General features: G+C 43.7%; 1 protein-coding gene across 2 annotated transcripts; it reads left to right on the forward strand.

Annotated features, from left to right (window-relative positions):
• On the forward strand, positions 1-26,448 carry STON1 (stonin 1). Of its 2 annotated transcripts, none has more exons than XM_034060913.1 (4): positions 1-51; positions 10,896-12,883; positions 21,625-21,827; positions 22,206-26,448. In XM_034060913.1, the coding sequence occupies exons 2-4, from the start codon at positions 10,945-10,947 to the stop codon at positions 22,278-22,280; spliced, it is 2,217 nt and encodes a 738-aa protein (XP_033916804.1). In that variant the 5' UTR covers positions 1-51; positions 10,896-10,944; the 3' UTR covers positions 22,281-26,448. The 2 variants fall into 2 exon arrangements, with proteins under 2 accessions (XP_033916804.1, XP_033916803.1); XM_034060912.1 differs by lacking the exon at positions 1-51 and adding an exon at positions 157-204.
• The last annotated feature ends 729 nt before the right edge of the window (positions 26,449-27,177 follow it).

A 27,177-nucleotide genomic window follows, 5' to 3' on the forward strand; every position in this document is an offset into this window, starting at 1 on the left:
CGGTGCTGTCTGCGGGCGGTCCCGTGTCCCGGCGGGCGGTGTGAGTCGTGGGTAAGGAGCGGGCGGAGGTCGGGAGCGGGGGGTGTGGGGGGGTCCGTCCGCAGTGGAGTGTTCCCGGTAGGGGGGGCGCAGCTCAGCAGTCCCGGCGGGGAGCGGCCGGTGGATGGGGCGGCTTTGTTTTGGTCTGAGAGCAGGACTGCAAACGTATGTACTTGGCTCGGGCTCTGTTTGGGTGGTTGGGGTTGGTGGTTCCCCCCCCCCCCCCCCCACCGCCTTTCCGCTTTTCTCCTTTTCCCCTCTTTTCTTTTTTCTTTTTATTTACCTTTTTCTTTTTCCTTTTTTCTTCCTTTTTCTTCCCTTTTCTTCCCTCTTCCTTCCTTTCTCCCCTTATTTCTTTCCTTTTTCTTTCTTCACTTTTTTCCCCCTTATTTCTCCCTGGGTTTTTCCCCCCTTCATTTATCTTTGGTTTTATTTGTATTTTTCTTCCTTTTTTATTTTCTATTTTTTCGCTTTCCCTGTGATTTTCTTAAAGCAGAAGTGCTGAAAAGGGGATGGCTTCTCCTGGGGTATCCGGAGCTTTGAACCACTGCACAAGTCCGTGGGGTTTGAGTGATGGATATCCCGCAGGATCGAGTTCCCATGACTTCTGCTTTGTTAGGGAGGAGACTGGGGCGATGGAGAAGTTGTCTTAGTTTAATCCTTGAAGTGAAATGAATTCCTGGAGCCTTCCTCATGTTTTCTAATGGCTCAGCTGATGACGTTACGCTATGGATGTAGGCTCATGGTGCTTGAAGTCATTGCTGCAGGAATCTCTGTTGTACGTGCAACAGGGCTCAGGGCTTGGGAAAACAACTGGAGCGGATGCAGAAGGATGTGCTGCGCGGGGCTGAAGTGATTTGACTGCGCTTACCATAGGCACCCTTAGAGCAAACTCTACAGGTGGTATTTAAGCATAGAGCAGCTGAGAAGGAGGTATGGGAGGTTTTCACTTTCTGGCTTTAAGTACTTGCTGAAGGGGACTTCCCGGTTTGTTTCGTGTTAAAGATGTGGGTGTTCTGATACTTGCGGCAAATAAAAGCCCTTCTGAAATGCGCTAGGAAAAATGCTCGCTAAGGCATTTTATGGGAACCCAGGGACAGTTCAGTTACAGAGGTCTCCCCTCGCCTTCCCCAGTGTTTTCTGTGTCTGAGGTGGCCGCACTAGAAACCCTCAGTGATTCCTCTGCAAACAGGACTTGGATAGTTTTGGGAGAGCGGTAATGACTGTCTGGGGAGGAGGGAACTGAGCTTCTGAAGCCTGAGGCTTTTAAATGCGAACCGCTCATTTTGCTGTTAACTCCCTTTTCCCTGTCTGGAGGCTGAGCCTTTTCTAAGTGTAAGAGCAGAAGGAAAAGCTGAATACAAAACGTGGAGTGCCTGGTTTAGTGTGGTGAAAGTACAGCTACAGCGAGAAGGTGTTGTGAGGAAAGATTTGCTGCTCTCTTGACTGAGTGTATGAGTAGAGAGCTTAGCACTGCACTCTGAATAGTTGTAGCCGAGCACAGTAGTTTGTACTGGCCACAGACTCGACTTAACTGCGTTGGAATTGTAAATCACACCACTGGGGAAACCTGTGTGAAGGCAGGTCCAGTGCCCTCGTTCCATGCTCAGGTTTCATTATTTCCCTTCTCCCCTAGCTCCTTTTGCTCATATAATGAATGCTGCTTTCTATCACTTTAAAATTGTTGGCTTTTATAAGCTTAATGGCCCAGCTTGTTGATGCTTCTGCCCAGATCCAGATCTCTAAATAGAAATGAATGTAAGCTTTTAAGTTAATCTGTGTACAGTTGTTAACTCCAACATGAAACACCCGATTACATGACTAGAGATGCGCTATCACAGACCACATTTTACTTCATGTTTGGTAAACAAGATTCCTTTAGCCCACCACTCATTTCCTTATGGTTTTGATTGGTATGAATAGGAGCTGCTTAAAAAGCTTTTGGAGAGGAACCCAGTGAGGTTTTTTTTGGATGGCTGCATTATGAATTACACTTTCTGACGTGACTGTCATCAGTTGCCATTACAAATACCTCTATCTAAATTAACAAAGGAGGATTCAACTGTGACTCTTCTCCTTGCCAGCATTATGGCACTATATTATACTATAAGGCCTTAAGGCAGGGAGAATGGCAGTAACGTCTGTTGGAAGATGTTACTGACTTGTCATGTTCAGAAGACCTCTGTGTATCTTACCCCATGGGCTAGTCTCTGCAAAGGTACCAGAACTTGTTTATTGGGCACTAAAGCATCAGGTAGTTTTGTATCCTTCATGGCATTTCATCCACTGCTTCTCTTGGATACTGCAAACACTAACAGAGGACCGGGTTGAGATTCGCTTCTGACCATGACCAGTTTAATACATTGATACATGATCTGTATGCCAGAGGATTCAGGCCTTTATGTTGTTTTGACTTGTTTCATCCAAAAGGCCTAAAGAAATGAGGCTGTGGCTTTTACAGACTGGGACAGCCACCCGTAATTGCAGTTATGCTGCTTGGTAGCATGTAATAAATCTCTGCCTCTGCTCAGGGGAAGGGGAGAGGGAAGGGTTTGGGATGCACAACTACTTGCCAAGAGCCCTGTGTAGTGCTGCCATGACCAGGGCACTTCTGTGGGATGTTTGTATGTTTCTAATAATAACAGTGTGTTTCCTAAACACAGTTAAAAATTGCCTCAGTAGATGCAGAAACATTCCATGAACTTCGTGACCTGAAGGAGTACTGTGAATAAAAATAGATCTATTTTCCTGTCTCTTCCAGGCCAGAGCACTGTGCAGGGGGCTTGTTGTGTTGGTTTGCTTTGGGTTTAAATTACCCCCCCCCCCAATCCTTCTGTACAGTAAAACATCAGCTAGTGACAATAAATAGTTTACATGAGACTCTTCTGACGCTGTTGGCTTTCCAAACTCTGCCTACAGCGTCTAAGTTGTGCAGTCACTATGGAGATGCTGAAGGGGAGTGTGCTCAGAGAGGATAAAGCAGGACTGGCTGAGTGAACTGAATGGGAGGAGGAACAGAAGCATCTTTCAGGGGGGTACCCATGCTGCTCCCTGCAGCTTGACAGCACAGTGGCCTCGGCCTCTTCCCTGTCCTTCTAATGAGGGGGTTCATTTGTAGGAAGGGAACAGGCCCTGGGGAGAGGTGTGTTGTATATGTACGAGAAACATGCATATGTCCAGTGAAGTGAATGATAAGTGATTTGTGTATCTTGTCTAACCAGATAGTAGGAAGAAATTCAGTGCAACATCATGGAGCAGTGCATCAAAAGCCGATCTCCAGCTATAAGGCTGCAATGCAATTGCAATTGCATTGCAGGCTTGCAATGAGCGCTCTCTAACATTAAAAAAAAAACATCCAAAACCCCACGTTTTTTGACCCACCTTTTTGTTACCTATTTGGTTTTGAGAAGATGTGATTACATCTTGCATGACATCGGGCAATCACATGTTGCACTCAAGTGATGTGTCTTAGAAGGCACTGTGATATCCAGGAAGGAGGAGGAGATAAATACTGAGCAGTTAATGTGGATTTGATCAGGCTTTTTGTTATTTCTTCTAGGAAGAAAAAGTTTTCTTCTGTTCAAGGTGTTCAGTACAACCAAGATAACCATTTTGTGGTTCTTACGGTTTAATCCTATCCTCATTCACATCAGTAAAATGCTCCAGCTCACTGATGGAGAAACTCATGAGTGACTTCCAACAATTGCTTCAGGTGTCTGTTCAGGCATCCTTCCCACCAACATATAAATCAGATTTCTATTTTAGTTTATTTATTTATTTTTAATTTATTCTATTTTCTTTATTTTATCCCATGCTGAAAGTTACGTTTGTGATAACAAACTCTGTGAACCCCCCCCCCAAAACCAGCCTTTGGAGGACCAGTGGTGTAGATCCAGGTGTCTGCGTTGTAGCGATGTATGAAAATCTCTCCGTTCCTGTAGAAAGCATCTTTGTCATAGGCCTATACAATCCTATGGGCACTTCCAGTCAAGCATTGTCTCTGGGCTTTCCTGCCTTGATTTCTATGCCCAGCTGAGAAAATACTGAAGGACAAAGCTGGTCTGACTCAGCCGTGATGGAGTGGCCACTGGAGGGGGGGTGAGGGAGGGTGTGGGAATCAGGGCTTACAGTGTGTGGGTGATGGGTTGAGGCTGATGGTGTTACACACAAGACCGGTCATGCGTAATGTTTTGTTGTGTTTTTGAGGCAGCTTTGAAATGGCTTCAAGTCTGAGTGTTAGGGAAAGGCCTCCAAGAATGGAAATAGACATGAAACGAGTTTATAAACAGTGACCAGCAGGTCTGGGTGCTTACTTCATGGCAAAGATGGGAATTGTTTTGAACAGCTACACTAAACATTCATATAAACTGGATGGTCCTCACCATCTAACCTCCTCCTGTTGTGAGCAAGAGGAGCTGTTTCCTTGGGGAAGACCTGCTTCAACCACAGGCTACAACAGTTGGCAGAGATGTGCACCTGGCAGCAGTGCTGCTTTTCTTTCATTTTTCTTGGAATCCCAGACTGGTTTGGGTTGGAAGGGACCCTAAAACTCATCCAATTCCAACCTCCTGCCATGGGCAGGAACACCTTCCACTAGGCCAGGTTGCTCCAAGCCCTGTCTTTAGGTATTGGAAGAAATTTGAGAGCTTGCCATAGGTTTTCCCTCCTGCATGAATCTCATACCTGTTTACAGCCTTTAAAGCATGAGATATGACTCTGAGAGGCAAAAGAGCCAATGTTTCTTCAGGTCTCCTTCGTCTAGTAGCTCTATGTAGCATCCCTCCTGGGCGCTGGATGCTCTCCCTGTGTACAGAGAGCAACAGTGCCATTGCTGTCTGTGTTTCCCCTTTTGGTGAGGAGTCCTCCATGTCCCAAACCATCCTCATTAGACTGTTTCAGCCCTAAAACTGTTAATTTTCCCCTGCTTGCACACACAAATATCAACCACTTGTAAACTCCCCTTTGACTGAAGGCAGAAACAAGTAATAGCGAGGAGTGTGTGCATGAGTTCTGCCTGCCTTTGCTCTGGGGATGTGTGTGCTGTCAAAAGCTGAAAGCTTTAATTCCTCCGGCTCTTGAGGCCAAGAGTAAGGAATTCCGAATTAGACAGATTTGCTGTGAGCTCTGAACCTCTCCCAGCCCTACCTATGCCCCAGTGGGTGAGCAACGCAAGTATGAGTTCACATTACACTTTGAAGTCAGTGTGTATTTTTGACTATTACACCAGTTCCTTATTTTCTAGGAGTAATGGACATGAGTAATGCGGTGGGAGACTTAATCCACATATATATCCCAACTACAAGTGAAAGCCAAGAAATTCCTATTTCCTTTCAGTTGTGCCTTTTGCTTATGTTTATTTCAGATGTATGGCTTTGAGAACTAGGAGAGGTAGAGCAGAGTTAAGTAAAAGTGCAGCCATCTGTAGTCTCAAAGCAAAACTGGAGGCAAATCAACATAAATCAAGCTGTATTTTACATGGAAGGTGTGCTTCAAGGGGTTTTTTTTTGCATGGTTAAGTAATAAATGAAACAGTGATGCAAAGAATAGGGCTGTAAAACACAGAGCTAAATCTGCCATACTTTACTTGGATATCACAAGGGCTTACAGACGTTTAGGGTATTTTATATGTGTGCTTTATTGCTTAAACTGCAGAGAATTTGTACTTTCCTGCGAGACTGTTGCACTTTATGGCAAAACGCTTGGAGAATTGTCTACATATTTGTACAAGAGAAGGTAACAGCTCATACGGTGTTGTTATGGGATAGCTTCAGCACAGCATGCAGAGTTTTGTGTTAAATTTCTCTATATGCAGCAAACAACATTGTTCCTGGCAATGTAAGTGACATGTAGTAGGTGTATAGGGTCCATAGTTGTTCTCTAAGGGTGGGAAGGTAATGACCAGGCGTTAACCACAAACAGAGCAGCTCGTGTGAAGAGTACAGCTTATTCTGAAGGGGTTATTTAACCCTTCTGTCAGTCTGGATGGGGGTAAATCTGAAGCAGTTTGTGAGGTTGGTATTTGCCTGGTAAGACTCCACCATACAGGAGGAATGCGTAAGGAAGTAGCAGCCTTCAGTATCTGCTGGAGAGAGACTCTTCATCAGGGACTAGAGTGATAGGACAAGGGGTAATGGGTTTATACTTTAACAGGGGAGACTTAGGTTGGCTATAAGGAAGAAATTCTTCCCTGTGAGGGTGCTGAGGCACTGGCACAGGGTGCCCAGAGAAGCTGTGGCTGCCCCATCCCTGGCAGTGTTCAAGGCCGGGTTGGACACAGGGGCTTGGAGCAAGCTGCTCTAGTGGAAGGCATCCCTACCCATGGCAGGGGGTTGGAACTGGATAGTCTTAAGGTCCTTTCCAACCCAAACCAGTCTGGGATTCTATAATGTATAGCTTACCAGTTTTGAAGCCACAGCGGCTTCTGGAGCAAGAGAGGCAGTAAGGAATGTATTTATGAAATGATGCCCTTCTGTGTGTTTTGGAATGTGAGTAGTGTCTGTGGTACTTACTTGCTTTATGCTTTGCAGAAGGGAGGTTGTTTCCCTGCCATTTCCTATTAGCTGATCCCATACTCCTCCAATACTTAAAAAAAGGACCTTTGTGTTTAAATCCAGAAGGAACTGCTGGAGGGTTCTAACTGCTGCCAGATGTTAGGGAAGACCCTGGGAGTGAAATGCTCGGGGAATTCAGTTGTGCGCTGTGCTGCTTCAGATGCTGCCGCTTCCCTGCCGTGGAGGCAGCTATGGAATGTCATGGAATCAGGGTGGTGGTGGTAGGGGATGTTGCTGGATGACAAGTCAGTGCCCTCAGCTAGCTGAGGACCCAGGCATATCGGGATTTGAAGTACCCAAATCAATACCTTGAACTGCACCTCGGAGCCAGTGGGAAGCTGTTATTACTGTTTCACTGTGGGAAGAGATAATTGTATCCCCCAGCAAGACACAGAAGCTGAGCCCTGTTTTCGCTGCAGATTTGATCTGGGATTTTTGAAGCAACAAAGGACTCGGTAATAGCTGCAGCGCATAAAAATCTCTCAACAATAGGGTAGGATTTCTCTTCCTTGCCTCCTCGAGGTATTAAAAGGAAAAAATGAAGCCTCAACTACTGTTCATTAAATGCTATGGGGCTGAGTTAATCTGATAAATGGGGAGATTGTTTTCAGGCAGAGGAGGATGAATTGAGATGAGTTGCGTCTTTTGGGTTCACTGGAATGGGCGCATTTAGGATGAACTGTTATTCCAGCCAGCCTTTGTGTTTGCAGTCTCAGTATGCTAAAAACAGTGTTTCCTGTCACATATCTGAATGAGATACCACACGTGCTTGTAATTTAAATGTTATGGGCTGCGTAACATGTGGTAGTGGAGATCAATGGCATCTTGTATCGTGTTCCTCTTACCCAAAGTGTTTGGGTTATGTTAGCACGGGTCCTATGGGAGCCTGTTGGAGGCAGAGTTTATGGCAGTTTTGAGGGAGAACATCCTAAGTCTTGAGAAGGAATTTGGAACACTTTAAAACAAAGGAGAGAGAAAGGATTGCTATATTGTGGTGTGCAGATGGAATAGCTTTTAAAGATCCACTCATGTCTTCTTTTTGCTCCATTCCTAGTAGTCAGCTTAGAGGAGCAGTGAGCAATGGTAGGGGACCCAGTGCCTACTTCCACACTCGTTTCTTGGGGTTTTTTTGTTAACACCTGTTTTTTCACTTTTCTTTTCAAAAACACATACCTAGAACAGTAATAAAAGGTGGAAGCTGCAGCCCGTGATGCTGAGGGTGTCGTAGCTACAGATGAGAGCTCAGTCTGTGAAAGTGGGTTTCTTTCTTTCTTTATGGACTGAAGTGAAAGGTTTGGCAGGTGAATTTCAAACATCTCTTTGTTTTGTAATGGGGAAAAAACCCTACGGAATAAGCTGTAACATCACATTTAAACAAGTGAATAGTAACAGACCTTGGGGAGGGTGGGAATCAGCATCTGGAAAGAATAAAGGATGCTGAAAAGCTTCATTTCTATCAAGAAAGGGAAAGAGGCTGCAGGATGTGTTCTCTGCTGTAAACTACATTTGTATTTACTTACATGCCCATTTTATGTTTCCTTTTCTGCTGGAGTCTCCTGGTGTTTGGTGATTTGCCTTCCCTGTGGCTGTGGTCACAAGGAGCAGCTGCCCCTTCTGCAGTACCTCTGGTCATCCCGGAGCCCCTCTGGAGAGAAAGGCTGGCTCTCCCTCCCTTCATTCTGTGTGTTTTTTAACTCTTTTTCTCTAAGCAGTGGCTTATCTCTTGCAAATGCCAGAGCAGCTTTTAATGGCCACATTCAGGCTGCTTCCCAATGCTCTGTTTACCCACGTGCCCCATGGTCCTGGGTATTAGAGAAAAGAGTTATGTGCCGAGTTAGCATCACATTATAACACAGGAGGAACACGGACCTGCTCAAGGGAATCCAGAGGAGGTCATGGAGATACTCTGAAGGCTGGAGCAGCTCTGCTCTGGAGCCAGGCTGAGAGAGCTGGACTGGTTCAGCCTGGAGAAGGCCCCTTAAGGGGAGATCTTAGAGCAGCTCCCAGTGCCTAAAGGGGCTGACAAGAAATCTGAAGAGGGACCTTTGACAAGGGCCTGTAGGGACAGGACAAGGGGGAATGGCTTTAACCTGACAGAGGAGAGATTGAGATGAGACATTAGGTAGAAATTCTTCCCTGTGAGGGTGCTGAGGCCCTGGCACAGGGTGCCCAGAGAAGCTGTGGCTGCCCCATCCCTGGCAGTGTTCAAGGCCAGCTTGGATGGGGCTTGGAGCAACCTGGTCTAGTGGAAGGTGTCCCTGCCTGTGGCAGGGGGTTGGAACTGGATGAGCTTTAAGGTCCCTTCCAACCCAAACCAGTCTGGGATTCTGTGACAAGCTGTTGTTAACAAATGAAGCTTGTTAAGATGAAGCAAAGGCTGAAAACTTTAATAGTTCTCAGTGTAGATATAACCAATATATACTGCTGAAGAAGCAGTGCTAGCAATCAGAGGGAAAGGAGACGAAGGGTGTGGAACAGGAGGAAGAAATGATGACCAAGTCAGAGACAAATAGCTGTGATTTTTCTTTCCATTGCTACACATTATTTTGATGCAGTGACTGTGTGGGTGAAGGATACACTGGTAGTTGTGTGTGTCTGAGCTATGGCAGTCATTTGTAACTTGTTTGCTCCTTTTCTCTCTGTGTAAGCGGAGGGGAGAGTGCTTATAAAATAACTAGCATAATGCAAATAGTTTTACTGAACAAAAAGGGCGAGAGTTCAAAAAATAATGAAGGACCAGTCCTTCTCCATTGCAAGGTCTTGTTTGCTCGGCTGCAGAGTGAGCAGGTTGTGTCAGTTTACGGTGCTTTCTTAACGGCTATAAACTGGCCAAGACACGTGGAAAAAAGGTAAAAATAATAACTTGTCATTTAAGATTTCACTTGGGTGAACTTTGGCATCTCTAGAAACAAACTGTTCTCTAAGTACTACAGATAAATAGAATCCCAGACTGGTTTGGGTTGGAAGGGACCTTAAAGCTCATCCAGTTCCAACCCCTTGTCATGGGCAGGGACACCTTCCACTAGACCAGGTTGCTCCAAGCCTTGTCCAACCTGGCCTTGAACACTGCCAGGGATGGGGCAGCCACAGCTTCTCTGGGCACTCTGTGCCAGTGCCTCAGCACCCTCACAGGGAAGAATTTCTTCCTAATGTCTCATCTCAATCTCCCCTCTGTCAGGTTAAAGCCATTCCCCCTTGTCCTGTCCCTACACACCCTTTTCCTGGCTTTTGTGGTTACATGATTATATGCTGTAGCACTGGGCAATTAATAATGGCTCTTCAGGAAATGGAATAGCTTTAAGTCATCATTACCTAACCTTAATTAACAGAGTAACATACATGCAGGTGGTTTTGTCTGTCTGAGCTCTGCCTTCCTTGTGCTTTCAGGCAAACATGAATCTGTTCTGACTTAACAAGAATAGCTTTTTATCAAATGAATGATGTTTCTATGTGCCCTGTGGTCCTTCATTGTACTTGATTCCTTCTCAGGCATTAGAAAGTATTGCTCGCTTCTTCATCAGTCAAAAGCAGCAGGGAGGAAAATCTTTGGGGACAACATACCCTGCATAAGGACACCGTGAGCATGATTTAAAACCATAAAGGCAAGTTTAATTATTTGCTGTTTGCAGTCCTGCTCTGAGGACATCCAGCCAAGCCCTTTACTAGAGATACTTCATCTGATGAAGTGTAGTTCATTAATTGCTTTAAACACCTGTACTTTTTCCAGGCTACCAGCTAATGCAGTGCTGAGTAGGTGTGTATGTTGTTACTTGGCCTTGACTTGTGCTTCACCAGTGTTTTACCTCCAGTGGGTGCCTGTAGTCTACCCTTCAGCAGAAATAAATCAAATTGCATCTTACTAAAATGCTGTTTTGTTTAATGGGGGGAAGGAAGGGAAACCTCACCTGGAGCAGATGCCCACTGTGGAAAATCTCTGTCCTTATTCCAAGCTATATGTAAGCTGTGTAGCAGGAAGAGTTACTGAAGCAGTCCTGTTCCACTGTGGGACCTTCAGCTCTCTCTGACCTAGAGGCTGCACACATCAGATGCTCTGAACAGCCCATAAAGCTTCGATCTCTCTTCAATCCCCAACCTGGAAGAGCAGTGGGGATTTATGGGCAGTTTCTCTGTTCTCATAGGGCTATCTCAGATTATGCTCGTAAAACACAAAGTACACTGGACTTGTGAGCTGCACACAAGTTTTGAGCTTTCTGAGGCTTGAATTCTATAACGGTTGTGTTTCTTTTGTCTTTCAAGATAATTCTATGCATTTATTTGTGCTCACGTCTGTTGTTTCCTCTGTAGATGGTTCGTGGGTGATACGTGCGCAAGCGCCTCGAGTTTCTCCTACAAGATGTGTTCCACAAATCCAGCAAATTGGGTCACCTTTGATGACGAGCCGCTCTTCCAGTCTCCTCAGAAATCAGTGGATAATCAAAGTAGTTGTAAAGCAAACGGCCTTAAACTCAATCTGTCTAGCATGCATGAGTCTTCAAGTAGGTCATCTTCTACAAGCAGCACTCCACTCTCGTCTCCTGTAGTTGATTTCTACCTAAGTCCTGGACCCCCCAGCAACTCTCCACTTACCACACCTACCAGAGAATACCCAGGAAGTTCATGCATCTCCAAGTCTGGGATTCACATCCTTTATCCCATCCCTGAATGGCCATCAAATGTTAACCTTCCTCCGTCACCCGGGATTTGCTCATCCCTAACCTCGCAGACACCGAGCAGCCTTCCTTTGAACACCTCACCTAGCGACCATCCAGTGAAGACTTCAGTCTCCAATACAACAGATGAAGGAAGCCCGAAGCTGCCAGGAAGCTGTGAGGAGTTAGGGGAGTTGTCATCGGCACCGGGGCACTTCCCATACTTCCAGAGTGACTGCGCTTTTTCCAGTCCTTTTTGGAAGGAAGGGTGCTCGCTCAGCACATCACCAGCTAATGTTAGCACGCACAGGAAGGACAAAGCACTTGACAGGAGCATCTGTCATCCTAAAGACAAGGAAACTTGCCACGACCAGAAAAGCCTTAACCAGGGCTCCTTCAGTTACATCTGTGAGAGGCTTGAACACCTGCAAGCTGATAGCTGTGATGCTGCAGGAAACCTGCCTATCTCCAGCACTCAGGCATGGCACAAGCATTCCCCCTCCATCCTACACAGCCTCTTCAGGAGCCGGAAAGCAGATGGGTGGCCATTCATGTTGAGGATTCCTGAAAAGAAGAACATGATGTCATCTCGGCAATGGGGCCCTATCTACCTTAGCGTCCTACCTGGAGGTGTATTACAGATGTATTATGAAAAGGGCCTGGAGAAACCTTTCAAGGAATTCCAGCTGCAGCCGCACTGTAAGCTGTCCGAACCCAAATTAGAGAGCTATAATGTCTCAGGAAAAATCCACACGGTAAAGATTGAGTGTGTATCTTACACAGAGAAGAGGAGGTATCATCCCAAAGTGGAGGTGATCCATGAGCCGGAGGTTGAGCAGATGCTGAAGCTGGGCACCACAGATTATAATGACCTTACCGATTTCCTCGCAACGGTGGAGGAAGAGCTTATGAAACTTCCTACCATTTCCAGGCAAAGGAGGACTTATGAAGAGCAAGAAATGACTCTGGAAATAGTGGATAACTTCTGGGGGAAGGTCACTAAGGCAGAAGGAAAACTCACAGAAAGTGCCGTCATCACGCATATCTACTGCTTGTGTTTTGTAAATGGAAGTGCTGACTGCTTCCTAACCCTGAATGACGTGGAGCTCCAGAAGAGGGACGAGCGTTACTTTGAGAAGGAGAAGAAATGGATTGATATTCTTGATTGCCATTTCCATAACTGTGTTAAAGTGCAGGAATTTGAGCAATCACGAATTATTAAGTTTGCCCCCCCAGATGCCTGTAGGCTGGAACTGATGCGTTTTAGGACACGGTATAATGGGCAAGACCTTCCCTTTTCTGTGAAGGCTGCAGTAGTGGTTCAGGGGGCATACGTTGAACTTCAGGCTTTTATAAACATGTCTTCAACTGCTCCAGTCCCAACTCGTTCACCTGCTGTGAAATACTGTGAAAACGTTATGATACACTTTCCCGTTCCCACACAGTGGATCAAAGCACTTTGGACCATGAACCTCCAAAGGCAGAAGTCCCTAAAAGCAAAAATGAATAGGAGAGCGTGCCTTGGTGCTTTACATGAGGTTGAATCTGATCCTGTAATACAAGTCTCAGTTGGAACAGCAAAATACGAGAGTGCCTACAGGGCGGTTGTGTGGAAGATAGACAGGCTTCCAGATAAAAACTCAAGTAAATAATTTGGGCTATAAAATGATGGGTTTGGGTGCACCTTTTCACCTTTAATCAGCCTCCATGGTGTAGTTTGGTTGTTATCTGTGTGTTGGTATTGTTAGAAGAGTAATCTTTTATGACAAAGAGAATATAACCTTATTTTTTTCTAACTTATTTGATGGAAACGGATATATTTTTGTCAGTAATTATAAGCGTGCGGTATCAGGGAAGTGGATCTGATCATTCTGAGTGAGCCTCAAATCTGCAGTAAGAAAGAGGGAAAGACTCATGCAATAGCAAAATGATCTGCCCACCGAGTATCGCACACTTAATATAGAAGGTGGTATTGTAACTGTTGGGTCTTGGCTTTCTAGCATCACTTAAGAAACGGTAGGCATGATGCATAACTAGAAGGCAGGGTGTTCAAACTTGCTGTAGGAAGTTGACTGTGCTTTTGCAAAGGCAAAAGAAGGTGTCTCTTACCTCTTTTATGGGCTTGGATATTGAGACTATGTGTTCACGGCAATAACCGCACTGACAAAAGATGCCTCCCGCTTCATTCCTCTTTCTCTCTGGTGGTGGTAGCTCACTAAAAAGCTTTATGGAGAACAAAAATATTTACATGGTTTTACAAGACCAGTTTTTAATCATGTTACCAGATTAACAGCCTTATATGGGACTGTTCTAGCATACAAATTCTCAAGGAATACAGTATTCTGCTTCTAGTGCTGTAGAGTGAATTTGATCCTCTGCTTAGATATGCATTATGTGTATTTGAGGCTTTGGGTAAGGCAAGGGCATCTATTGAGGCATTTTGCCTAAAATATTGATAAAATCTGTACTTTTAAGAAGAAGGTAAGTGTGTAGTAGTAATAAATGGATTGGCCTGTACTAACTGCCTCTTTAGAATGTCTAGAAAAGGTTTTACCTTCTTAAGTCCTGGTTTCAGGGATGCTAGTACTGAGTTGACATATCCACTCTGACAGCTAGATGTGTGTTGGGGAGAGTTAACATTCAAAACTATTAAAAAAAATATATTAAAGTCAAAAAAGCCCTCCAGAGGATATTTTGTTTCCTAATTTTGAACTAACTGTAATGTATAGTTAATCTGACCTGTTGTTTAAGTAATTGAGACTTTATCTTTTTACAGTTTGGTGTTTGGATTCTGATTGGTATTTCAGTGACAGAAGCAGCAGATTGACAGGAAAACTGAGGCAGAAGCAAATGAAGAGGGGAATATTAGCCTGAGCCTATATACAAACTAAATAAACTGATTTTAGTGTTAAAACAGCATTTGAAAGCATCCTATAGCAACATCTTAATGCAGCAGTTGTGAGGGTATGAATTATTGCCTGGCTAGTGGCAGACAAAACCTAGTATTTTTGCTGATGATGTTGTATAGCAGTACTAGTCTCTTTTGCATGCAGACTATGTCTTGCTTTGGCAATGAAGTCTCTCAAGTCTTGAGCAACTGCGTCTTTAGGCTTCCAAGGACGAGGAACAGTACAAATGACACCGTGGTCAGATTCAGAAATGATGTTGTGTTAATGCCATCTCTGTTTTTCCTCTTTTGCTGTGGAAGAAGCTGTGGTTAGCTTGGACCTGTAGTCCAAGCTGTAATGCCATATAGTTCCTCCCAGATTGGCTGAGTGCTCCTTTCTACACACAACTTGTTCTCTGGGTATCTCACGCTCTGCTCCTAGAGGATGCTGGTGGCTGCCAAGCAATGGGCAGCAGGAGAGATGCAGCATTGGCAGACAGGCTAACATAAGACAGGGGGCTCAGCCACAACTAATGATGGGGGGAAGAAGATTCTTCAGGTCTTCAAAATCTGTAGGTATGGGTATTTTTCACTCCAGGCTTCAAGGATTTGCAACATGCTGCTGTGATCCATGTCTTTTCCCAAGGCTTATGGGACTGACTGCTTGGGTAGCTTTTAATATTCTTTGCTATTTAATGTAGGTTCACTTCTGCAAAATCAAGTCAGCAATTTAGTCAGGCAGTTTTAAAGAAGATTATAATTCTGCTGAAGGCTTTAATTCCCTGCAGTTCATTCACCTTAAGATTTGATGTACACAATTAACTTCAGATTTATATATTATTTGAAGGTAAGACCTGCTTTTGTGACATTCTGCAGCTTTACCTTATTTTCTAGCAGTAGCTCAAGCTTTTGACATTTGAAGAATTCCTCTGGCTGAGCTCTGCAAAATCATTTGTATCCTTGAAATGTTCATGCCTTTGAAAAAACATTTTGGTAGTAATACTGCCCAGTCACATTTTAAACCCCTCTATTAAGTTTTCTGTATGCAGCTAAGAGTTTAAAAATAGACTTGGCCCAAGGCATGCCAAAAATCTGGAGGCACTCAAACTAATAGGAATATGTAAACTTTCATCATGCGTTTACTGCAGGGAGAAAAATATGCCAAGGTTTTTGCTTTCAAAAAGCCTTTGTCCAAGGCTGCTTAAAAAAAAGAAGGGAAAATCCTATAGTTATATTGTCACTTCATGTATAGACATCAAAATATGTCACTATCCACTGGGTTCTACTCAAGTGCTTCCTTGGAAGGGTGCTGGGCAAGCAAAGTTGATGCGAGCTGTGAGACCCCAGGTTTTTAAAAGCTGCCTGTGCTTATTCAGGTATTTAAAAGGAGAGTTTGGAGCCAGAGTGTTAGCATTAATAAATGAAGAATTAAAAAGCAACTGACTTTGAAGGGTTGAGCCAATGGAATAATTGCAAATTGAGTTTGTGCTTATGAAATCAGACCATCACATGAGGAAATGTAGAATGTGTTATGATTTCAGCACAGTCTTTGCAATGGAGAAGCTTTATGCACCTGGGTTACCTATGGAGCTGGGGAGAAACTGGACTTAGGAATGCTGTGTTTTAATCTCTTGCTATGTGAATTTGTGCCCAGTGGTGCTTCCTGCTATGACACATCCATCCTTGGGCTGCTGTGTAAGGCAATAGTTCCTCAGCTGATGATTTTCTGCATTGTGAAGCCACACTGCGGAAGCAGTCAGTAAGCAACAAAAGAAATGAAGCCAGGGCAGCTTGTGGCTGATGGCAACCCTGTTACTTGCCTTTTAGTGTGCGGGGTGATGTGGGTCCCATCAATGTTCAGCTGCTGCTTTCCTTATTTCTAAACTGCCTAAGTGGAAACACCAAGCCATGACTCTGTCAGATGGGCTCCATCCCTGCCCAGCCACCTCTGTCTGCTACCAACACCATTGCAAACTGCTCCTTGGTGGTGGTACCTTCCTCCTCCCCTATTTCCTATGCATTCCTCCCAGCATGTGGGATAAATGCACCCATTTCTAAATAGCAGCAGGAGCTGTTGACTCCTAACAATCCTCATGTAAATCTGTTCTTAGTTGTTGATGTTCTCATGTTCAAAATAAGACTTTTAGAATTCGACCTATTTTGGCAAAAATAGAATTAATACTTAGCTAAAATATCCAGCACATGTTTTTTTTTGGTGTAAGCTGCTTGGCTTTATGAACCTTTCCCAGATCTAGGTTACTTGAATGCTACTCAAAAAGGGGAAGTAGTCATAAATAGTGTGAGTAGATGCAGCAAAGTTAGATTATTGTTTGTGAAGTGCTATCTGAATGCTAAATGACAGTTTGAATCAAATTTCATAGTTTTACTGATCTTTTGTTTGGTTTGGCTTTCTTGTTGGTATTCTTCAAAGGATGAGAGCAAGAATTGGGAGCATTTTTAGTAAAAAGCCAGATTTTCAGCTGTAAACCAGGAATGGCTTGGGCCAGTCAATTCACAAAAGTCTTGTTACCTAGACACCTAAACCACAGAGTTTCTGTCTCCTAGTTAGCTAGTAAAAGCTCAGCTCTCCCCAAAGTATCTGGTTGCCTTTCAGGAGTGATTTTGATTTCATCAGTCCAGGTGGTCATGTCTCCATAATGCCTAATGGGTAGGGGGGCTTGCATCTGAATGTGTTGTCTTAGCTCAGTGTATGGATGTACACTGTGCCTGCTTCAACCCACTTGTCTTCCCACACCGTTACCTTCTCTCTCTGTTTCTGGCCAACATCTAGCTTTTTCAGCATTACAGTTTCTTTTGCAAATGGATCTTGTACATGCAGCCTCTCTTTCTTCTTCTAACTCCAGTGTAATAGGCCTTGGAAGCAATAGTTCCATGGAGCAAAGATAACAAGGACTGGTCAGCTTTAGGTGAAAACTAAGGCAACGCTCACAGTCTTCCAATGTGTTGGTCAATCACTCTGTTGGCTGACAGTGGATGGGAAGAAGTTGCTCCATGCTCCTAGCATGGCCCAGCGGTGGGCAGAACTTCTCTGCAGTGAAGTGGTGAGTATCTCCTGACATTGATGTTGGTACAGGAGATGGATGGCATGGGGGAAACCCCGTGTTTTGGGAGTAGGCAAAAAGGTCCAGTGGAGGCTACTCCACAGGACCTAGGGCAGTAGCCTTACTCAGACCCCAAAACTATTGTCTCTGCCTTTGCAGGTTACCACCTAGGGGAAAGGAATCAGAATCCCACCACTGAGACCACCTCATGGGTGTTGGTTAGCTGGAATATAGGCCCACATACTTTTTAAGGGCTACATGGTACTGAGTCATAACTATGCGAGGTCTCACAGAGGAGCCTTTAGCAGCAGACCAAGAGGAATAGCACATGCCTGGGCTCAAGTGGACATCTATCATCCAACATTTACCAGGAAAATTCCAAGCAGTGGTTATTTCTGGATTCCATTTCTCAGAAGACAGTTTTCAGGCTATTCCCATTGCTACTAGTTTCTTCATAGGCTTCCCTCTCACAACAGGAAGATGCTGAATTTGATCTCCAAAAGCCCTTAGATATACACCATTTTCCTTTGACCATGAATGGACTCCAAACAAGATGTTGCTGCTGTTTGACAAACCCTTTCTCCTCGGATCCTTGTTCAGCCATCGCTCCAGGGACAGTGCATGCCACTTTTCCTGACCAAGGAATGATGTGCCACCTAAGGGTTGTAATTGTAACTCCTGTTTCCTGCAGGACATTTCACTTGTGGCTGATGTGCAGTCCGCCCATCCCAACCTAGCAAACAGATCAGACCAGGTCAAGTATGTGTGTTACCATGCTGCATCCTGGCACCACCATGTGTGAGTGGAGCAGGTCCTGGAAGCCAAGAGGAGCACAGCTCAGGCAGGTTGTGGTGCCACAGATGAGATGAGATCTCACAGTTTGGCTCTGGAACATGGTGCTTCTTATGGCCTCCTTCATAGCTTCACCACAGCTGCTGCTGGGATGGTGGCAGATTCAAGAATGGGGAGTCCTACCTCAACAGAGGCTCCTTCCACCATGTCCAGACAGTCTGGAAGAGGGACTGTGGACTAAGAGAGTGTTAGTGTAGGAAAAATGGGCTTGGACACAGGAAGAGACAACCAGCAGCAGACTGGACAAGGACCACGTCACAGCAGTATACAGAGCTGCCTGTCACTGTGTTTGTTCATGAGTGACAAAGTGCCATCTCCTCCTCACACTTTAGTGCTCCAGTTTCATTCTCAAGGGGTTGGGAAGTGATTGTAACATTTGTTTCTGACTTCGTTCCCTCCTCTTTTTAAATAATGATGTCCCTAATGTTACAGTTTTACCTGTCTCTGTGTATTATCTTACTGTCCTGAGACTTCAGCCACATGCTGTGTGCCACTGGCATTGCACTCCTTTGCCTAAGACCTTTGTAGGCTTGCAAACTCATGTGTTAGTGTGTTGAAGGACCCTGTAGTATGCTCACAGACGTGAGTAATGTCTTGCACATGCTGGGAGCACTGATTTAGCACAAATCACAGTCAGTACCTCCTGCTCCACCTCTATACCAGCCTTGCTGTCTAGCTGCATGGGGGACTCAGAGCCTCCTGCACAACTGAACTAAGCAGTAGGCTATTACATAAAAAGAAGGTGACCATGCTGCTGCTTTTGGTCGTGGGCCATGTTTTGGGTTGTGGTTGTCATTTATCAAGTGTGTCTGGCTTGTAAATTGACTGGTGCAGCTGGTGGGATGTAAAGTCAGCAAGGAGGTGCGAGGTTCTTCCATCCCATCTCTCCACCCTGTCTGTCTGGATTTGGTGATGGCCACTGCTGGACACCTACTTCTCCCCACTCACCTTAAAGTTGTGCTGGACATACTTAGTCATAGAATCACAGAATCCCAGACTGGTTTGGGTTGGAAGGGCTCTTAAAGCTCATCCAGTTCCAACCCCTGCCACAGGCAGAGACACCTTCCACTAGACCAGGTTACTCCAAGCCCCATCCAACCTGGCCTTGAACACTGCTAGGGATGGGGCAGCCACAGCTTCTCTGGGCATCCTGTGCCAGCACCTCAGCACCCTCACAGGGAAGAACTCCTCAAAACTCAGAACCTACCCCATTTATAGATCTGCTCTTGCAGTTATGAATGCAAGTTTCAGTACCTCTTCATTAAATTTCTGTAACCAGTTCCTTATGAGCATGTATTAGAGCCATGCTTTGGTAGAGAGAAACAGCTAATCCCATGTGGGGAGTGATTGCTGGGCCTCATTGTGATACATGTACCTTTAGGAGACTTCATGACCAGTGTTCTTCAGGGTGCAGGATTCTAGCTGGTGGGTGTAGTTATTTTCTGAACTCCAGTCTAAGTTGTCTCTGAATATTACAAGTAATTATGTAAAGAAACAGCATTTAGGATAAGAGTTGAATGTGATGTACTGCTGGAAGCAAGCCTGCAGGGGATGCTTGTAAATCAGCTTTGTACAGAGTCCAGCTGGTGAAGGACTGCACTTGCCCAGTGACATGCTCCTTGTCTGAAGCAGTGGCTGTAAATGCTTCTGTGTTTCTGTGTGCATGCCTTTGGGGTCAACTGAGCACAGACAGGAACGCTTGCAGTCAGCAAACAGCTTTTCAAGCTACTGATTATGGTTGCTGTTATTAAACATGGATGAAAAAACGGGGAGAAAAAGAATTGGAGACCTCCCCATCTGCAGTCTAAGGGCTGATAATCCAAAGGACACATCCCGTTCCTCTCTCTCCGTCTCTCACCTTTTCTTCCAGGCAGTGAGGTGTTAACTGTGCTGTTGAGTGTAACAAAAAGGAAGAAGGAAGGAATTATGAATTATACTAATTATGTACTTACTCAAAAGGAAACCAAAATGTTAAATGTTTCAGTGATTATGATTAAGACAGATTAAAACAAATTTTGTGCTCTTTAAGCCTTGATTTTTGGGGACACATTGGCTTTATGCTGGAATTGGATTGAAATCTGAAGGATGGTTTATTGAATTAGACTTTGTCCTGGTAAAGTCAGAGGCATGTGACAGAACTGCCCACCAAACCACTCAAATGGCAATAGTCTCCTTATACCAGAAGTGGTTTGGGCAGGCTGTGAGGCAGGCTGCAGGGCAAACCTGCACAGACCCAGCCCAAGGCTCCCAGGAGCAATGGAGAGGTAGCTTTCTAAATTCAGTTTTGCTTTAAAAAATGCCTCTTGAGCCTGTGGATGTGGAATGTCACAGCGATTTTTCCCATGATATGGATATAGCTCAGTGTATGATAACTCCATCTTCAGTATTTCCTTCCTTCTGGTATGAAATTGATTCCTGTCACTGGAGAAAGCCAGTGCATAAAGAATGGAACTTTGAGATGCCGCTCAGTGTAATGGATGAAAACCAAATCTACACTGCCAGGCTTGCCTTTGACAAAATACAGCCAATGCTTTCTTTCTCTGCTTGTATTTTTCTGCCTGCAGCCAAATGGTAGTCAGTTGTCTGTGCTGATGCTTAAAATCCTGGAGAGCAAGGGTAATGCAGAATTACTACATTTTGCCCTGAAGAATTTGGAGAGGCAGCTGTGATATAAAGGATTCTTTTCATTATATTGTACTGTACTGCTTTCATGCACACAGCATGCTCACTGACCTCAGCTTCTTTGGAAAGCAGGTTTTTCCCCCTAGTGTTCCTGTGTGCCAGGAGAAATGCTGTCCCTTAACCATTGCCACATAGAAGAAATGCTAATGCAAGTGATCCCTAGGATCTAAGGCCGGATTGAAGTAATTTAGAGTATGCATGGGCAATCCTCCATGACACTGCATTATAAGGTGGCAGTTCCTTCAGTAATGCTTTGCTTTGGAGGAAATGGGGTATGTTCTTTCCCAAACTAGAATAGGAGTCTAGGTAGCCTTTGTCCTGGCAGCTGGGATCTGTCTTGTTTAGCAGCACTTTTGATTCGCACCTTTATCTGCTGCTATAGACATACTGTAATAAGTGATGTTACACAAGATAGCTGTAGTTCTTTAAATAAACACTGTAGTACAATTCCTATAGCAGAGAGCTCTGGAAAGCATAGTTGTTGGACGCAGGGCAGCATCTCAGCCTTGGCTAAGCTGGGGCCTTCCAGGTTTTATTTTTCTATGAGAGTAAGACATGTATTTCTGAGGGAAAACTGAGATTCTTCCCTAATATAGCAACCAATCCCTAAGCCTGTAATTCTCTTCTTTCAGTCTGAAGCTGGAAGGGTCTGGTAAATCTTGTCTAATTTAACTTGTAGAACTGCAGTGATTGTGAAAAGTGTGCTGAAGCAGACAAATAGTGAGGAAGAGACCACCTTATGCCCAAGTAGCGAAAGATTACAGATAATCTTGTATTGTACCAACAGCTCTGCATTAATAAAAGGTAGAGCTGTGCTCTCTTCCTAGGAGATTAACCTTGCACTCTAAGCAAAGAAAAGATAATTAACTGATGGTTTGGGTTTTCTTTTTTTGTTTCCCAAGGTTCAGATCATCCACACAGCCTGTCTTACAAATTGGAACTGGGATCAGACCAGGAAATACCATCTGACTGGTATCCATTTGCTACTGTCCAGTTCATTGTTCACGATACCTGTGCCTCAGGAACAGAAGTCAAGTCACTGGGCATAGAGAGCGATGTGCAGCCCCAGAAACACGTGGTTCAGAAAGCTTTCTACAATTGCCAGGTATTTTCAGGGCTATGTTTCCAGTGCTTTCCTCCTCTTCTTTCTCCCCACTCCCCCATACAGTATTTGCAAAGCGAATGTGCTTTGCATTTTAAACAAACCTTGCATGTACTCGTGATAACGACTTTGGGCAAAAGGATCATTAAAAACCAATTCCTTGTCTGATCAGAGATGACGCTGAAAACAGAACTGCAGACGCAGCATGGTTGTTCCGCAGCTGAGCTGTTTTTAGCAGTAGTGGTTTTGAAATCTGTTTGGTCTGGAAATGTTTTGATTCTGTGTCCCAGCTTTTCTTCATCCTGTTGCTGCAGTTCACACTTCCAGTGCCCAATTATTTGCTAATTCTATGTGGGTGTTGTTTTTGTTTTCTGACTACAGGTTGAAATTGAAAAGAAGTGGATCAGGCTTGATGGAGAAGATCCAGATAAGGCTGGCAACTGCCTCATGCAGTAGAAAAGGACAGGAGACACCGTCATAGATGTTAGTAGGCATCAAGTTACACAGGAAATCCTCTTGTTAGAGGAAGCACAGTGACCTAGTTTAGGGTAAACGTGGTCATTTTATTTCTTTTCTGCTTTTGGGTTTGATTCTGCAAATCAGTACTCGTTTGACTGGTCTGTGTTCAAGTAGACTTCCTGTCATGGGAATACTGGTATGAGTAAGGTCTCTTTAAGAGTTGCAGGATGTGAGCACTTAACTGACTGATTCTAATATATTATTTTCCTGTTTGGTATCTATGACTTGGGAATGATCTCATACTCTATATTGAAACCTAATGGTTCTACTTAAAGAGTACATGTCACTTGGACATACAATATTCAGCAATAAACCTGCCAGAGTGCTTATGTGCAGACCAGCATCTGTGTAAGATCCAGCAGGACCAATTACATGTTTTAGTGGTGTCTGAAAACTGAAGTCCCCATGTTTCTGCTCCCCTCAATATATGTGAACAGAGCAAGTTATAATATTACCCTTGACAAGAGCCTCAAATAATGAGTTGGAAATGGGGTGATTTCATTGGTAAAATGGGAAAAGTTCCTCTGCAATAATGTTCTTCATTTAAATGTGGCTGCAAGTGTTTCCTTCCCAGCACTTTATGGTTTCAGTCAAAGTAATCTCTTGGGCAAAAAACCGTATGGCAAATGTGATCAAAATGTGTGAAGTTCAGGCATTAGACAAATCTTTCTCACTGCTGCAGTAAGTGAGGCAAGGGTGGATCCCCAGCAAGCGTGCATCAGTCCAGGCCCATGTCATATGATGAAGCCTTGAGAATTTGATGAAGCTGTGAGAATTTGCTCCAGAGGAGAGTCTTCCCACAGCCTGAAGCCATTGCTGGTTGCTGCTGTTTGCTCTGGGTCTTCTTTAGGATACAAGTTCCAGAGATTGGTTTGGAAACTGCAGGAGCTGTTGCTTTGAGTAACTTTTAAGACAGCCTTTCCCTGCTGTGACACTTCAGCAGGCAGTTTGAGCTACTAATCCCATATCAATGTGTTAACTGTGTTTTCAACAAACAACAGGCATTGAGGGAGAGGTTTTAATGCTTCCCCTCAGCCATTCTGCCATGTGTCATCTCTGCAGGCTGCAATTCCAGGTTGGAAAAAAATCTGATCAATTTAAAAACTGCCCTTGATACCTTTTTTTTCCTGTATTTTTCCTAAAATTATCTTTCCTTCAAACTGAAATTAGTGGAGAAGAAAAACACAGTAATGCACCGAATCTCACTTCATATTTTACACAGCTTGTAACTGCTCATATGAACACTGTGTAAAAATACAGATCAGTGTGATTCCTCAAAAGTAGAAATATGTAGGATATGCACTGAGGAAAATGACCAGTCTGAGGAAACAGAAGGCCATAATGTGAACCTAGTTCATCACAATAAACTTTTCCCCCCTATTTGGAAGCTGGGAATAAAATGGATAATAAATTCTATAATACATCCTGAGGGCAGGTTTTTTTATGGGTATTGCATTGGCAAAGCCCCAAATAGACAATTATGGTATTTTGACTTCTCTATATATCCATTTTTATTAGCAGATTATATTATTATAAATCTAAGCAAGCATTTGAGTGCAATAGTGATCCAAGTATGTCTCAGCTATCACATCCTCTATCGTGTTTTTACTTGAGAAGCCATTAGCACCTTCAAGTCATGTTTGCTTTCTTTTATTCATACTAACTTTTAGTTTATATACTTCTCAGCTGAACTGAGAGGTACAGTGGGTGCCAGGGCAAAATGTTTGTTCATAGCATCACAGCAGAGCTCTGCAGATCACTGGAGTCCATGGTTATCCTGGAGCTACAATATCTGTTAACTTCGTCGCTTGGTAAGGTAGAGGACACAAAATACATGTTGCTGACACCTGCACTAACCTTAGTCTGAGGCTGATTTGTTTTGATTTCCATTAATACAGCTAATTGAGTAAATCTGGTAGCAGTTGTTGTCTAAAGCACATCTTTCCCAGCTGGCCCCTATTTTCCTGCTTTTCAAAAGGAGGGACATGCAGGCTGATCTGGGGCTCTTTCACCTTAGGATCACCATTTGCAGCATTCATTCCCTGGGTATTTAGTACCTGGTGGTGTTACGGGTTTTGCAGAAGCAACAGCTGCTTTTCTTCTGTCGGGTGTCTGCTGTATCGTAGAATCATTGAATGGTTTGGGTTGGAAGGGACCTTAAAGCTCATCCAGTTCCAACCCCCTGCCACAGGCAAAGACACCTTCCACTAGACCATTTAGTGTCTGGAAGTCCACATAGCATTGACCCCTCAAGATAGGAGCTGTTGTTTTGAATGGCCTAAGTTATGAACAGCCATGTGAAGAGGCATCTTTCCTGCTAGTGAATGTGCATTATATCTTGTATGGTGCTTGTATGGTGTAAGGATCATTCAGCCTTTTTGACATAAAAAGGTCAAGCTACAGCTTTATCTGTGTTGCAGACTTTTGGATTTCTATTTGAGGCCTGCGAGACTCGCCATTTACTTTAATTGGAATTGGATCAGGATCACAGAGAAGTAATTCCATGGAAATATTGCCACACTGAAGGAAAGTTACTCTGCTTAATATATGACGTTCAGTTTAAACCTGACAATTAGTGCAGCGTGAGGTTGAGTAATTACTCTGTTCAGTCTCAAACTCATGTTTGTATGCCTTGCTGTCAGAATATTTAGAAATAGGCTGCAGTTTCATGAAAGTTAGGGCTGTCTGACATCTCCCTCCATCCCCCCTCAGATTCTGACTTCCTATGCTATTGCAACATGCCAAAGCAGAAATATGCTGTCTTCCCCTGCCTTCTGCATTGTCTGATGTCCTAGAGTATAACCTATTGGGCAACTGTTCTCAGTGTTTAATATGATTCATTTGCTAACATTTCCTATGAAGACTGTAGCAGGTGACAGTGCGTAAATGCTTTGATTCTTTAGAAATCAGGGATATAAGTCATCTAGTTTTGGGAGGGGAATGGAGATGAGGAACAGTTGCTACAAGCTGTTGTGATGTGCAGTGTCCAGTTAGCAGAAGGATCAGAGCTTTAAATAACCCATGAGGTACACTGGCATCACGCGAGGAACCAGGTTTCACACATATCTGATCTCTGCTTCCCACAGCTACCGCCTGCAGTCACTGTAATGCTTCCAACTGTTTGGGTCGCTTAAGATGCTGACACTTCTCTCACATTTACTACAGGGCAGTATGTAGATATTATCTGTGTTTCCTTCACAAAGGACTAGCAGGGTTTGGGATATTTTCTATTTTAAACAGAAGTCAATAAGAACACCTATTTTTATAGTGTGTTTGCCTTATTTTACAAGTGTCCTATTTGCTGAATCCAACAAACTTTATCTTTGTGTTCATCTTTCTCATATGATTGTATTACTACTGTAGGTAAATGGTACTTGATGTAATTCTGGACTCAAACACCCATTGAAGTCAATGGAAGTCTTTTAACTGACAAAATGGAATCTGCATCGCAGTCCCTACTAATAAAGGAGAGGCAAAAAAAAGAAGGAGAAAGGACTAGTGGCAATGTGCAAAAAAACCCACAGAAGATTCTTGATGCCAGTAAGCAAGCAACCTGCAATGCTCGTTTATTCCAACCAGAAGAGAGCAAAAAAGAGGTGTTATTGGGTGTCAAAGCTGAAGCTTTGCAGTGACTGGAAATGATGGTGTGGCTGCCCCTGCAGGACAGCTCTCGAGCAGGGAGGATGACGGTGCACTCCATTGAACATGATGCCACACTGCTCTCATCTTTATGTTCCTTGCTTTCTTTTCCCCCTCCAGATTCCATGTAAGTTGTCCAAAAGTACTTTACACCTGAAAGTGTGTTTTCATGTGTTGCTTTTAGTTGCATTTATTTTACTTGACAGACTTCTTATTGGTGCCTGCACCTCTGTTTTACACTAATTTCTCTTTTTGTTGACTAAACAGAGTAACTAACTGCTGCAGTTAGTAGTGCTTAGGTATAATTTTGATAACTCTGAAGCAGTGCTGTTATTCTTAATGGAAAATATAATTTTATTGGGGTCTTCTGTCAGTATAAGTATAAACAGGTCATGTTGATAATCTTGTAATAACGTTTTGTAGATTGCATATTGATTAAAAAATAAAGTTGTGTTTCAAACTAGCAGTTTCTTGTCCCCCACCAGAAATTTATCAAGCTTGTTTTACATTTACTGTAATTAACTGGTTGTCTCGTGTCATCGAGTATTGCAATTTATTATAAAGAGTGGTTCTCATCTGTTTTTGAGTGGGGGATATCACTCCTCGTCTTAGGTAAAGCTAGGTGCAGAAAGCTGGGCATCTTTCTGCACTATATTCCATTAATGATCATTTATGGCTGGTCCTTTTCCTGCCTTACTTGTATAACAGTAGTAGCCCAAAGAATACTCTGTTTTTTTCCTGTTGTATACTTCGTCTGATCTTTCTGGGATATCTGAATATAATGCAGCAACAACTGGTTTAAGACTTCCACAATTTTCAAAGCCTGTTCTTGAAATAAGCTGTTACTAGGGAAATAGTGGAATAAGGCAGAGAGATTTGTGTAGCAACATTCAAAGAATGAGCTTAAAGTATAAAATAACCATACCATGTGTCCTACACTGCCGTCTCTGTAGCAAACCAGTCAGCTATTCTAGGGAAGACTGGGAAATACAGTTAATAATAATTTTCACTTTATTGGTGTTTTATCCTTCAGTGAGCAAATGGAAAGCTCTAGCAGAAGGCATCTAGCAGAAGTATAGTCCCCTTCCACAGCTTAAACAGTTTGCAGTGTTTAAAAGTATCATTGAACAATATGATTTAGGTACATGAAAAACTGAGATGGTAAATTGCTAGAATACAAGTAAAAACATGAAAA

Source organism: Melopsittacus undulatus, chromosome 3 (genome assembly GCF_012275295.1).
Source record: "Melopsittacus undulatus isolate bMelUnd1 chromosome 3, bMelUnd1.mat.Z, whole genome shotgun sequence".
Lineage (NCBI taxonomy): Eukaryota > Metazoa > Chordata > Aves > Psittaciformes > Psittaculidae > Melopsittacus > Melopsittacus undulatus.